The sequence below is a fragment of the Pipistrellus hanaki genome (genome assembly GCF_964339955.1).
Source record: "Pipistrellus hanaki genome assembly, chromosome: 15".
Lineage (NCBI taxonomy): Eukaryota > Metazoa > Chordata > Mammalia > Chiroptera > Vespertilionidae > Pipistrellus > Pipistrellus hanaki.
In genome coordinates, this window is record NC_140517.1 from 5,395,803 (window position 1) to 5,407,328 (window position 11,526).

Sequence of the window (11,526 nt, forward strand, 5' to 3'; positions counted from 1 at the left end):
GCGCACACGCGCTTCTCGCGAGAGGCGGAGGCTCCCTCGGGGCGTGAGGGCGGAAGTGGCTGCGCCGGCGTCGGAGACGTGCCCGCTTCCAAGATGGCGGCGGTGTCCAGCGCGTTCGGCCGAGCGGGCTGGAGGCTCCTGCAGCTGCGGTGCCTGCCCGGTGAGGGGGCGGCCGAGCCAGGGAGCGGAGGGGAGGCTGGGGCAGCGGGGACGGGGCGTGAGGCGGGCCTGGGCTGGGCGCGGGGCGGAAGAGGCCGTGGCGGCGGCTCGCGAGCAAGGTGAGGTGAAGGGCACGGGCGCGGGGCCGCCGGCGTCCCGGGATGGAACGGGCCGCGTCTGGCTGGCTCCGGCCCCCGGTCAACAGATGTGAGGGCCCAGAGCCGCGGAGCAGGGCCTCTCGCTCCCGTTTAATGGGCTTGACGAAGCCCCAGAGAGGGCTGTGGGCGCCCAAGGTCACACAGCTCGTGGGTTGCCCCGGTCTCCGAAGCCCCTTGCGGAGGCCCAGGGCCGGGAACCCCGGAGGGCCGGGGGTGGAGACAACCAGGGAGAGCCCCTTGCCCACCGTGCCCTGTCCGTCATCGCCCACCTCGTCCATAGTTCTGGGATGCCCTTGTGCCACCTTTGCCACAATGGGATCAGTATTTTCCTTTATACATCCAAGTTCTTAACGGTTTCTTAAAAAAGGAAACTTTGGATCATTGGCACAAAGGGAAAACCGGTATGTCCCCATACCTAGTGTTCATGTATGTGACACACGAACAAAAATAGATAGCTGATAAGATAATCAGCATTCTCCTGCATTTCCCCTAAAAATCTCCTAAATCACAGTGGCTCCTCGGAGATTCTTCGGAACCTCCTTTGTCCTTTTCAAAGTATTATGAATATCCGCTCCATTTTTTTTCTATGCATACACTAAAATACGGGTGTGTTCACACATATGGGGCTGTGTTTTTTAAATCATTGTTCCCTGAGTGGGCTCATAGATTTTTTTTTTTTAATGATGCCCTTTTTTTTGTTTTTATACAAAACTCCAAACTAAATACGATTAGTGAAAGTAGTGCCTGTGACCCAGCAAATCCACTCCCAAATATTTACAAATCGCAGAAGGAGCGAAAGCGTAGGTCCACAGCAAGGTTTGTACAAATATGTTCGTAGCAACTTGACTGATAATAGCCAACACTGAAACAGCCTAGATGTCCATCCACAGAAGTGTATCTTCATGGAATACTTCTCAGCAGTATAAAGCAACCTATTGGTTTACACACACACAAAAAAAACATAGCTCAGTCTAAAAAAATATATTAAACAAAAGAAGTCTTACATTAAAATGACATGCTGTATGATTGTATTTGGATGAGATTCTAGGACAGGCAAACTAGACTGAGAAATTCAGAACTGTGGGTGGATAGGAATGACTGGGAAGGAACATAAGGGAACTTCCGGGGAGGTGATAATCTCTAAATAGAGGCTCAGGGTATGTGAGTGTGCATTTGTCAAAATTCAGAATTGGCATGTTTAAGACTTGCATTTCATTGTCTATAAGTAGCTCCATAAAGGAACAAAATAAATATTAAACTAGTTCATAGAGGCATGGTGAAATGTTTAGAGATGAAGGATCCTGAGGTCTGCAACAAATGTGTCGAAATACAAAATGGGCTAACAAAGGCTGTGATGGCTACATATAGAGTATCTGGAAGGTGGGTATTGGGCATTCATGCCACAGTTCTTTCAGCTTGTCAGTATGCTTGTAGTTTTTTATAATACAATGTTGGGAAAGAAAAAAGTATGAGGTGGTACTTTTCCAAAAGCCCTTTCCTAATGCGAATGACAGGGGTGTTGCAATATTGCAGATGAGAAAGCCAATTGAGGCATCATATAAGCACTGGGGGTCAGTACTCAGACCTTCTCATTTCTAGTCCAGCGCTCTACCATGATATATAAACATGAAATATTTTCAAGTCACTGTCACTTTATGTTTCAGCCCGCTCCCATGGAGCAAGTGGTAGAGATCATTACTCTGAATTTGCCTCCTTGAAAGTCACGCTCACGGGGATGAAATGGCTTGCCCGTTACCACGCAGTTAGCACGTGATGGAAACAGGCCTAGAAGCAGGCCTTCTGTTTTCTGGCTCAGACTTCTGTCTCCACGTCATGTCTGAAGGTTGCCAGTTGACCCTGAATTTTGTCTGAGACCCAACACTTGGATAAGTGGTTCTGGAGGGGACTTTGCCCTCTTTCCCTCCCCCATCCCTTGTACCACCGTATGTCTCAAAGGGTCTTCTCTGGTAAGCGTCCCTGACTGACCAGTCCCGTTTCTGTTTCAGTGTCCCGCTGCCAGGCCGCCCTGGCGCCACGTGCTTTCCATGCTTCAGCTCTGCAGCTAAGGGCTTCAGATGAGCAGAAGCACCAGCCGCCTCCTCCCTTTTCTCAGCAACATTCTGAGACGCAGGGGTCAGAAGAACCCAGTGCAGAGTCTTCTCGTCCCCCCCCCAGGTAGGCACCAAACCCTGTCGACCCATTTCTGGCCACTGTGTGTGCTTAGGTACATCTGTTCTCCTTCCTCTCTTCTCTCTTCTTTCTCCCCTTGCATCAGACGTCTTGGAAAGGAATCTCCTCTGTTTTTAATGAAAATGGTGCCTGTACATTGTAAAACATCTAAACAATACAAAGAAGTTCGCAACAATTACTGGAAATCACAGATCCAGAAATAACTCTGCCAACATTTTTGTTACTATCTTTTTAGATGTTTCTGTAAGCATATTTCATATATAAACTTATGTATATAATAACAATAAATTATAGCCCTGGCCTTTATGGCTCAGTTGGTTGAGGTGTCATCCTGTGCATTAAACGGTTAAGGGTTCAATTCCCAGTCAAGGCACATACCCAGGCTGCTGGTTCGATCCCTCATTAGGGTATGTACCTATGGGAGGCTATCAATGTTTCTCTCACACATTGATGTTTCTCTCTCTCCATCTACCTTCCTATCTCTCTCTCTCAAATCAATACAAACATCCTTGGGTGCAGATTTAAAGTAATAATAATAATGATTAATTATATTATATGTGCTCTTTCAGAATCTGTTTTTTCACTCTATATACATTTTTAATGTCTTTTCACAGTCTATTTTAATAATTGCATAATATTCCAGCAAATGGTGATACCAAAGTTTGTTTAACCTATCTTTTATTGATGAACTAGAGACCCAGTGCATGAAATTCGTCCACTTAGAGGGGAGGGATTGGGGGGAACCTTCAGCCCGGCCTGCCCCTCTCGCAGTCTGGGAGCCCTACAATTGATCACCCCGCAGGAGGAGGCCCGGCCCACTGCTGCCGACCAGGTAGCCTGGGCCGCCTCCTTTGGGGCGATTGCGGAACCCCCTGGCTGGTGGTCTGGGCCTCCCTCTGTGGGGCAATTGTGGGGTGATGGTGGGGCCCCCCCAACCAATCGCATCGCACCCACCTTGGCGGCCGTAGTCAGTGCTGGGTCGCTATGGCACCCAAGACCCAGGAAGGACAGAGAGGTCAGCAGTTCAGCCCACTCGCCAGTCCCCACCCACACAAGGCTACTGCATGCACAGCCTAGCATTCAGTCGTCCACTCGGTCATTTTAGATGTTACAGACACTGGCTCTTTATATATTAGGATACTTAGATTTTCTTAACTGGTATGAAAAAATAATGTGGTAAGTGTGTGATTCTCTCAGCAATGGGAGCACTGAGTCAAAGGATATGCACAGGTTGCATTTTGTTACATATGTGGGGCCAAATTGTCCTCTAGAAACATAATTTCCATTTCCATTAGATATTTTTTCTTAATCCTACCACTGAGAAGTTCCTCTAGTTCTGAAATTAAAGTATCCCCAGACATTATTCTGGTCTCCTGATTAACATACTTTTCAGTTGAATAATTATTATTTTGAGGATATACTTTGTGCCAGACCCTGTGGATAATATGACCATTGTTTCAGACCTCAAGGTGTTACTGTCTGGTGCAAATACAGATAGAGAAACTGTGCTGAGGGCTAGAAACAGGGAATCCTGGGAGCTGCAGGAGCATGTGCCTTATGGCAGGACCTCCTCGCTCACTGCCGCCTTCTCTCAGCGAGCATACGGGAAGGGAAGGATGATAGAAGTTTTACTGGGTTGGCATTGTGACGTGAATGTCCTCCCAACATGTGCCAGCTATGGGTTCTGGTCAGGCTGTTTTGCACTCGAGGCAGCAGGCAGTAGATGCGGTGTGCAGGGCTCTGTCCCCATGTCTCCCTCGGATTTGGGTCTCAGGTACACAGACCAGGCCGGCGATGAGGAGGAGGACCATGAGAGTGAGGAGCAGCTGCAGCACCGCATCCTGACAGCAGCCCTGGAGTTCGTGCCTGCCCACGGGTGGACGGCAGAGGCGATTGCAGAAGGAGCCCAGGTGTGTGTAGGTGAGGGCGGGCAGCCTGACAAGATCAGCAGGGAGGGAGTTACATCAGCCAAAGTACAGCCTGGCTTGGAACCCCTCACCCCTGTAGGATTCTCTGGGTGTTTTGTTTTTTTGTTTTTTTGTTTTAATATATTTTATTGATTTCTTATAGAGAGGAAGGGAGAGAGATAGAGAGTTAGAAACATCAATGAGAGAGAGTCATCGATCAGCTGCCTCTTGCACACCCCCTACTGGGGATATGCCCGCAACCAAGGTACCAGAATCGAACCCGGGACCTTTTAGTCCGCAGACCGACGCTCTATCCACTGAGCCAAACCGGTTTTGGCTTATTGTTGTTCTTTAAACAACTAAATGACTCGATTTCCCGGAGATAAATTAAGTGAATTGGTAAGGGAAAGGGTTATGAGTGTTCTTCCCCAGCCCCTTTTTATGTCAGGACTCCAGGTTACAAGTGTCAGAGTTCCACTCTGATTGGCTCAAGCAGGAAGGAGTGTTGTGGCTCATTTAATAGCAGAGAAGTCTGGAAGTAGTTGGGCACAATATTCTTGGATTGTGGGGCTGGGACCTTTCTTTCCAGCATAACTGTTTCGCGTTGCTCTCTGAGCTCCGTTCTCAGCCGGGGCCCCCCGTGCAGGACTAGGGATGGCTCAGCAGCCCCCCGTGGAAAGAGGGCTCTTTCCCATTGGTCCTAGCCTAAGTCCCGAGACGGTTTCTCCAGGCCTGAGATCGCTCACGTGCGCATCTTTGGGATAGCGCTGTGAACTCCGTCCAGGTCTGTGCCCCATGCTTTGCAGCACGCCAGGGGCTTGATGGCGTGTGGTTAGCTTCACTCAAGTCTCACGGATGGAAAACGAAGCTGCGGTTACCAGAAGAGGCACTAGTGGCGAGCAGGCAACACATGTCCACCGCACCTGCCGCCACCGTCCTGTTCTTCCCTCTGCAGTCTCTGGGCCTGTCCAGTGCAGCAGCCAACATGTTCGGGAACGATGGCAGTGAGCTCATCCTGCATTTTGTGACCCAGTGCAATGCTCGGCTCACCCAGGTGCTGGAAGAGGAGCAGAAGCAGGTCCAGCTGAGCCAGGCAGAGTAAGTGCTGTGGCGTTATCGCTCAGGGTGGCAGCTAAGGCTCGAGTGACTCAGGCCCCACCAGCTGTCCCCAGGCGGCCAGTCCACGCAGAGCCAAAAGAGGGGCGTTCAGCAGCTGCTGCTTCAGGGACTGGCTGACAGGCAGCCGCCTGGCCTGGACAGCTGTCGACAGGCCAGCGTCCGGAGCTCGCCTGATTCCCCCGAGGCCAGCACCGAGCCGTGCCTTTGACCCAGAGACGCGTGTCTTCTTTCCTCTCCTCCAGGAAGAGGAAGACGGACGAGTTCCTGAGGGACGCGGTGGAGACCAGACTGAGGATGCTGATCCCGTACATTGAGCACTGGCCGCGGGTACAGTCCAAAGCCAGGCCCCGGGTGGCAGTGTCTTCAGATGGGAACTGCCAGCACCTTCCCCTCGGAGCGCTGGGCGCCGTCAGGCCTCAGCTCACCGACTCCCCCCGCCCCCCCTCCCCAGGCCCAGGGATGCTCCGGGCACGCGGCAGAGCTAGGTTTCAGATTTAGAGAGTTCCGTGGAGCATCTGTGTCTCTGTCACAGGAGATGTGAGTGGCCTTGGGACCGGATCGAGTCCTGAGTGGGGCCTTGGTGGCCCAAGTGGGCCCGCAGGTCTTCAGTGAGGAGGAGTCTGTGAAGGACGTGAGAAAAGTCAGCAGGTTGTGTTGGCCATTGTCCTGAACAGGCCTGTTGCCTCAGATCTCAGGGGCTGGCCTTCTTTTCAGGTTGTCAGTGTGATGCGTGAGGACTGGAACTTCCTCCAAGGGCTTTTCTGCCCTTCTCTGAGGCTTCCTTTTTCCTCTTTCAAAGCACATCACAGTGTGGGCCCTCTCTCAGTTAAGTAAAGTTGAAGCACATCAGAGGAGCGCACAGCCGTCTGGTGTCCCCCACCCCGCTGGGACTCTATTGCACACGGCATTTCAGTCAGTGGACAGGCACGTGAGGCCCAGGCCAGGTGTGTTCAAGGGATAAAGACACCTCACAGTTGAAAGGATAAAAACAAGTGCATTAGGCCTGGCTGCCTCCTGGGCTCCTTTACCAAGAGGTCACTCTCCAGCTAATCCAGGACCTCTCTGTCCAAACCCCAGAGGCCCCGGCCAAGGACTTCACAGTTGACAAAGTGGCAAGACCTTGTGCTGTCAGGAGGTGGTGTCTGCTGATGGAGGAGTCTGGGTTGTGCAATTGCTTGTGTTAGTTCAAGGATTTATTTTCAGTAACAGGTCAACTTGAGTTGAACAAAAGGTCATGGGGAGGAACTTAGTGAGGCTGCAGTAGGGCAAGAGGAGGAATGTGACCTAGAATTTGGACCCAGAAACCACTCCCAGATTTCCTTCCTATCTCTGCTTCTTTCTCCATGTGCCCTCCCCATCTTCACTCTCAGTATTCAGAGATACCAGGCCTGACCCTCTGTTGTCTGCATTCCCAAGTCCACCTGCTGGGGATGGAGGATCTGATTGGGCCAGGAGGATAGGATGGGCCCTGGTTCCCAACGGCTGTGGTCAGGGTTGTTAGCCACCAGGAGGGGGTGAAAGGTGGGCTCAGAATGGGAGCTGGGCAAGCCCCCTACATAGGTCAGTGGAGAGGTAAGGCACCAGCCATGCATGCGCTGTTGTCACCCGTGTGCAGTACCTACTTCCCCCTGTCATTCTCCCCGCAGGCCCTCAGCATCCTCATGCTCCCTCACAACATCCCGGCCAGCCTGAGCCTGCTCACCAACATGGTGGACGACATGTGGCATTATGCTGGGGACCAGTCCACTGACGTGAGTGTTTCTGCAGGCCCACGGGATGCTGGGAAAAGCTTGGGTTGAGCATTTCTTCAACATGTTTGTGACATTTCTTTGATCACAAATCTCTCCAGGAGTCTGCAGTGCCATTCCCCTCCTGGTAAAGAGAGGCTGAGGTGTGAGGGAAGGCCCTCAACAGCCGCAGTGGGATCCAGGTCATCCTCAGTCAGGAGCCAGTACTCTATCACAAACCAGTGGTCCTCCTTCCGGCCTGCAGTGGTGACAAAAGACGCCAGAGGGCCTTGTGATTGGGCTGCTCTTTTATAATGCACCCCCCACCCCCGCCCCGTCTCCTAAAATTTATATTCTACAGCAGGATTTCTCAGTGTGACTTTCAGGAGACTGATTTTTTTAATGCCATGGAGACACCATTGCTTTAAAAAGAAACTCCCACCCCCAGCCCATCTTGGCCTGCTTTGCTAAGAAATCAATAAGCCTTTAAACAGGCACCAGGAAAGAAGGTGACTTGTGAATGCTATTATATTTCTGTGAGGAAGTTTTTTAAAGCGTATATAAAAAGAAATTGATATCCTGACTGGGGAAACAGATGCTCCCACCCGGTTCTAACATAGTGCTTTAATAAGCTTTCCCCTGCGGGAATATACCAGCAACGGAGATGATAGCAACATGAAATTAGAAAGCAAAGAAATTAAAGGAATAAAACACAGCAGCGGAGCTGTGCTCTGAAGAGTAGTTTCCCAGGAAGTCGGCGTCGCTGAAGGACTTGACCTTTCAGCTTTTCCTCGCTGTTCTCGCCTGTCCATGATTCTCAGCCGTCCCGTGCCCAGGGGAACACACTACAGTTCGCTCATACCTGGCTGACCCCAGAGCCTCCCCAGCACTTAGATGGCCTAAGACTCAGTCTCTTCACCAGCAGTTCCAAAGGGACCACATGTAGCAAAGTCACCTGCATCCTTAGTAAACCTCCAGACTCCTGGCACTTCGGACCCACTGACTGAACGCTAAGAGGTTGGGTCTGGGGGCTTGCTTTTTTAAAAACATTTTTTAAATATATATTTTATTGATTTTGTACAGAGAGGAAGGGAGATAGAGAGTTAGAAACATCGATGAGAGAGTCATCGATCAGCTGCCTCTTGCACACCCCCTACTGGGGATATGCCCGCAACCAAGGTACATGCCCTTGACCGGAATCGAACCCGGGACCCTTCAGTCCCCAAGCCGACGCTCTGTCCATTGAGCCAAACCGGTCTCGGCTTAAAACATTTTTTAAAAATCCTCATCCCGCCCTAACTGGTTTGGCTCAGTGGATAGAGCGTCAGCCTGTGGGCTTAAAAGTCCCAGATTCGATTCCGGTCAAGGGCATGTGCCTTGGTTGCAGGCACATCCCCAGTGGAAGGTGTGCAGGAGGCAGCTGATTGATGTTTCTCTCTCATCGATGTTTCTACCTCTATCCCTCTCCCTTCCTTTCTGTAAAAAAATCAATAAAATATTTAAAAATCCTCATCCAAGGATATGTATTTATTGATTTTTAGAAAGAGAGAGAGGGTGGGCAAGAGAGAGAAACATTGATGTGAGAAAGAAACATCAGTTGCTTTCTGTACTCTCTTTGAACCAGGTATTAAACCCACAGCCTAGGTATGTGCCCTGACTGAGAATTGAACCCACAACCTTCTAGTGCATGGGATGATGCTCCAACCGACAGCCATCCGGCCAGGTTGGGAGCTTGCGATTTTAATCTCCTAGGTCATTCTGAGGTACAGCCACGTGGTGGAAAGAAGAAATCGGGAGGAAGCCCGTGCGTGCCTGGGGCTTTGGCAGAAACCACCCTCCCATCGCCCCCAGCCGCAGCAGTAGTGCTGACCCGCCTGCCTGGGTGGTTTTCTTTGCAGTTCAACTGGTACACCCGCCGGGCCGTGCTGGCTGCCATCTACAACACAACCGAGCTGGTGATGATGCAGGACTCCTCCCCAGACTTCGAGGACACTTGGCGCTTCTTGGAAAACCGGATTAACGATGCGATGAACATGGGCCACACTGCCAACCAGGTATGGTGCTAGCCGCCTCGCCAGGCACACCCTCCTCGGGGCACAGCAGGGCACTGTCTCTCTCTTGCTTCCCCTTGGCCTCAGCTGACAGTCCTGAGGGCCTTCCCGGGGAGCTGGGCTGGTTCTTCCTCATAGCAGCCTCTCCGAAGAGCCACACTTGGCCTGTTTGGGGCTGTGTGGTCCATAGGCTCTTCCTCCAGTCACAGCCCTCTAGACCAGTGTTTTTCAACCTTTTTTGGGCAAAGGCACACTTGTTTCATGAAAAAAATCACGAGGCACACCACCATTAGAAAATGTTAAAAAATTTAACTCTGTGCCTATATTGACTATATATAAAGTAATTCTCTTGAATAGGAATCAAATAAACACAAAGAAAGTATTTTATAATTACTTTATTATGAAATATTAAGTAAACAAAATAGTGAAAAATTATAAAATTCTTGTCTTGTCTGCACCTACGGCACACCAGGCAACATCTCGCGGCACACTAGTGTGCCGTGGAACAGCTGTTGAAAAACGCTGCTCTAGACTCCACCTGGGACTAGTAGGCCTGCTGGTTTGCCCTACCTGTCTCACCTTTGCCTGTGGTGGGGGCCAAGAGAACCTGACTCTGACTCCTTCTAGGTGAAGTCCACTGGAGAGGCACTGGTGCAAGGACTCATGGGTGCAGCAGTGACGGTGGGTACTTCCCCGCTCATCCCTGCCCTCCCCATCCCACTCTGGCCCTGTGCCGCTTCTTCAGTGTATCCCTGACCCCAAGTAGTTCTGTAGCCTTGAACTGGAAAACTAGTAGTGAGACTGACAGCGGTGCAATCCAATTCTCTTGATTCCAAATAGCCCACCTCTTTGTTTTTTACTGGCTGACTCCCTGGGCCCCGGGACATCAGGCCCCAGCCACGTGTGCTGCTTGAAAATCCTGACCTCTCCCACTGAAGTCCTGGGGCAAGGCAAGGCCTTAGCACTCTCTCTGTTTCCACCCCTTTATCAGCTCAAGAACCTGACAGGTCTGAACCAGCGCCGGTGAGCAAGAAAGGAGGGGTATGAGCTAGAGTGCCCGGAAGAAAGCCTGCGGATATATTTAAAGGACATTGAACAGTATGAAGTGCCAGCACAGGACAGGACTCCTGAGTCACCACCACAGCCACCTGGAAGCCACAGGGCACCTGATGATAGAGTTGTAGCCCGGGCATGGGCCACTTCCTCAGTTCCCAGTACCAAGCCCGGCTTCCGGATGTCTTTCTGCGGTTGTGTGATTGACAACTGAGGTTCTCATCCAAGCATTCAAGCCACAGAAACCCAGCCCGGCCTATCCTGTCTCACAGGCTCCTAGGTCATATCTTAATGCTCCTAGAATGCTCTCTGGGACTCCCAAGTCAGAGCCAGGGTCTGAAGCTACCCCTGCGGCAGCTGATCCACAGCACAGCACAGGCACAGGCACAGGCACAGGCACATGCACCCAGAGGTCTTCCTTACGGCCTTTTTCCTCTCCAGCAGCCTGAGATACTGCACCTGGGACCCCTCAGAAAGCTGCCACATGAGACAGGTGCCTGCTGGACAGTGGTTCACAGTCAGGCCCGCGGTGTGGTCTCAGGCCTGGTGTCGCATTACACCAGCGTGCGTGCAGGCTTATTAGTGAACTTAGACTCTGTAAAAATACTAATAAATACGTTTGAATCAATTTACTGTTGTGTAGTTAGTTTTTATCCTGGCCATGGCAGGTATCTAAGACCCCAGAGAGAGACAGCAGAGTGTGGGGAAGGTTTGAGGCTGGCAGCCAAGAGACGGAGTTCTGATCCTGGTGCTGCCTCTCTGGGCTCAGGCTTCCCATCAGTAAAATGGGTGACAGGGGCCTGTCCTCTCGCCGTTAGCTCCTTTGGCTGTGCTTGTCTATTGCTAACCATTTCAGTGATACAATCTAATAATTTTTTTGGCCTCTATGCTGGCTGGGCTTTTGCAAGTATGGTTAACTCTTGAATGGGTCAGCTCAGGCTGCGGGTGGGAAGGGAAAGGGTATATACCTATCATTCAAGTATATTTGGCTAAGGTACACTTTTGTTTTTTCATAAATGTACAAACTTCATTCTTTTAAAAGACAATAGTATTTCTATGTTTGTATATTTCACCAGGCCTCTCAATGGACAGTTAACTTTTATTTATTTTTTGATGTTACAAACTGTGCTGCAGTGATCATCCCTGTAAATATATCTTTGCT

General features: G+C 50.8%; 1 protein-coding gene across 2 annotated transcripts; it reads left to right on the forward strand.

The window, feature by feature from the left end:
- The first annotated feature begins 19 nt into the window (after positions 1–19).
- Positions 20–10,992, forward strand: COQ9 (coenzyme Q9). 2 transcript variants are annotated; one of them, XR_014792928.1, is made up of 9 exons: positions 20–160; positions 2,324–2,492; positions 4,282–4,417; positions 5,370–5,512; positions 5,776–5,860; positions 7,180–7,284; positions 9,159–9,532; positions 9,843–9,992; positions 10,303–10,992. XR_014792928.1 is itself a non-coding variant. In XM_084861297.1 (9 exons), exons 1-9 carry the CDS (start codon positions 94–96, stop codon positions 10,336–10,338), a joined length of 951 nt encoding a protein of 316 aa, XP_084717423.1. In that variant the 5' UTR covers positions 20–93; the 3' UTR covers positions 10,339–10,992. The 2 variants fall into 2 exon arrangements, 1 of the variants encoding a protein (XP_084717423.1); XM_084861297.1 differs by having other exon boundaries at positions 9,159–9,314; positions 9,939–9,992.
- Positions 10,993–11,526: the final 534 nt, after the last annotated feature.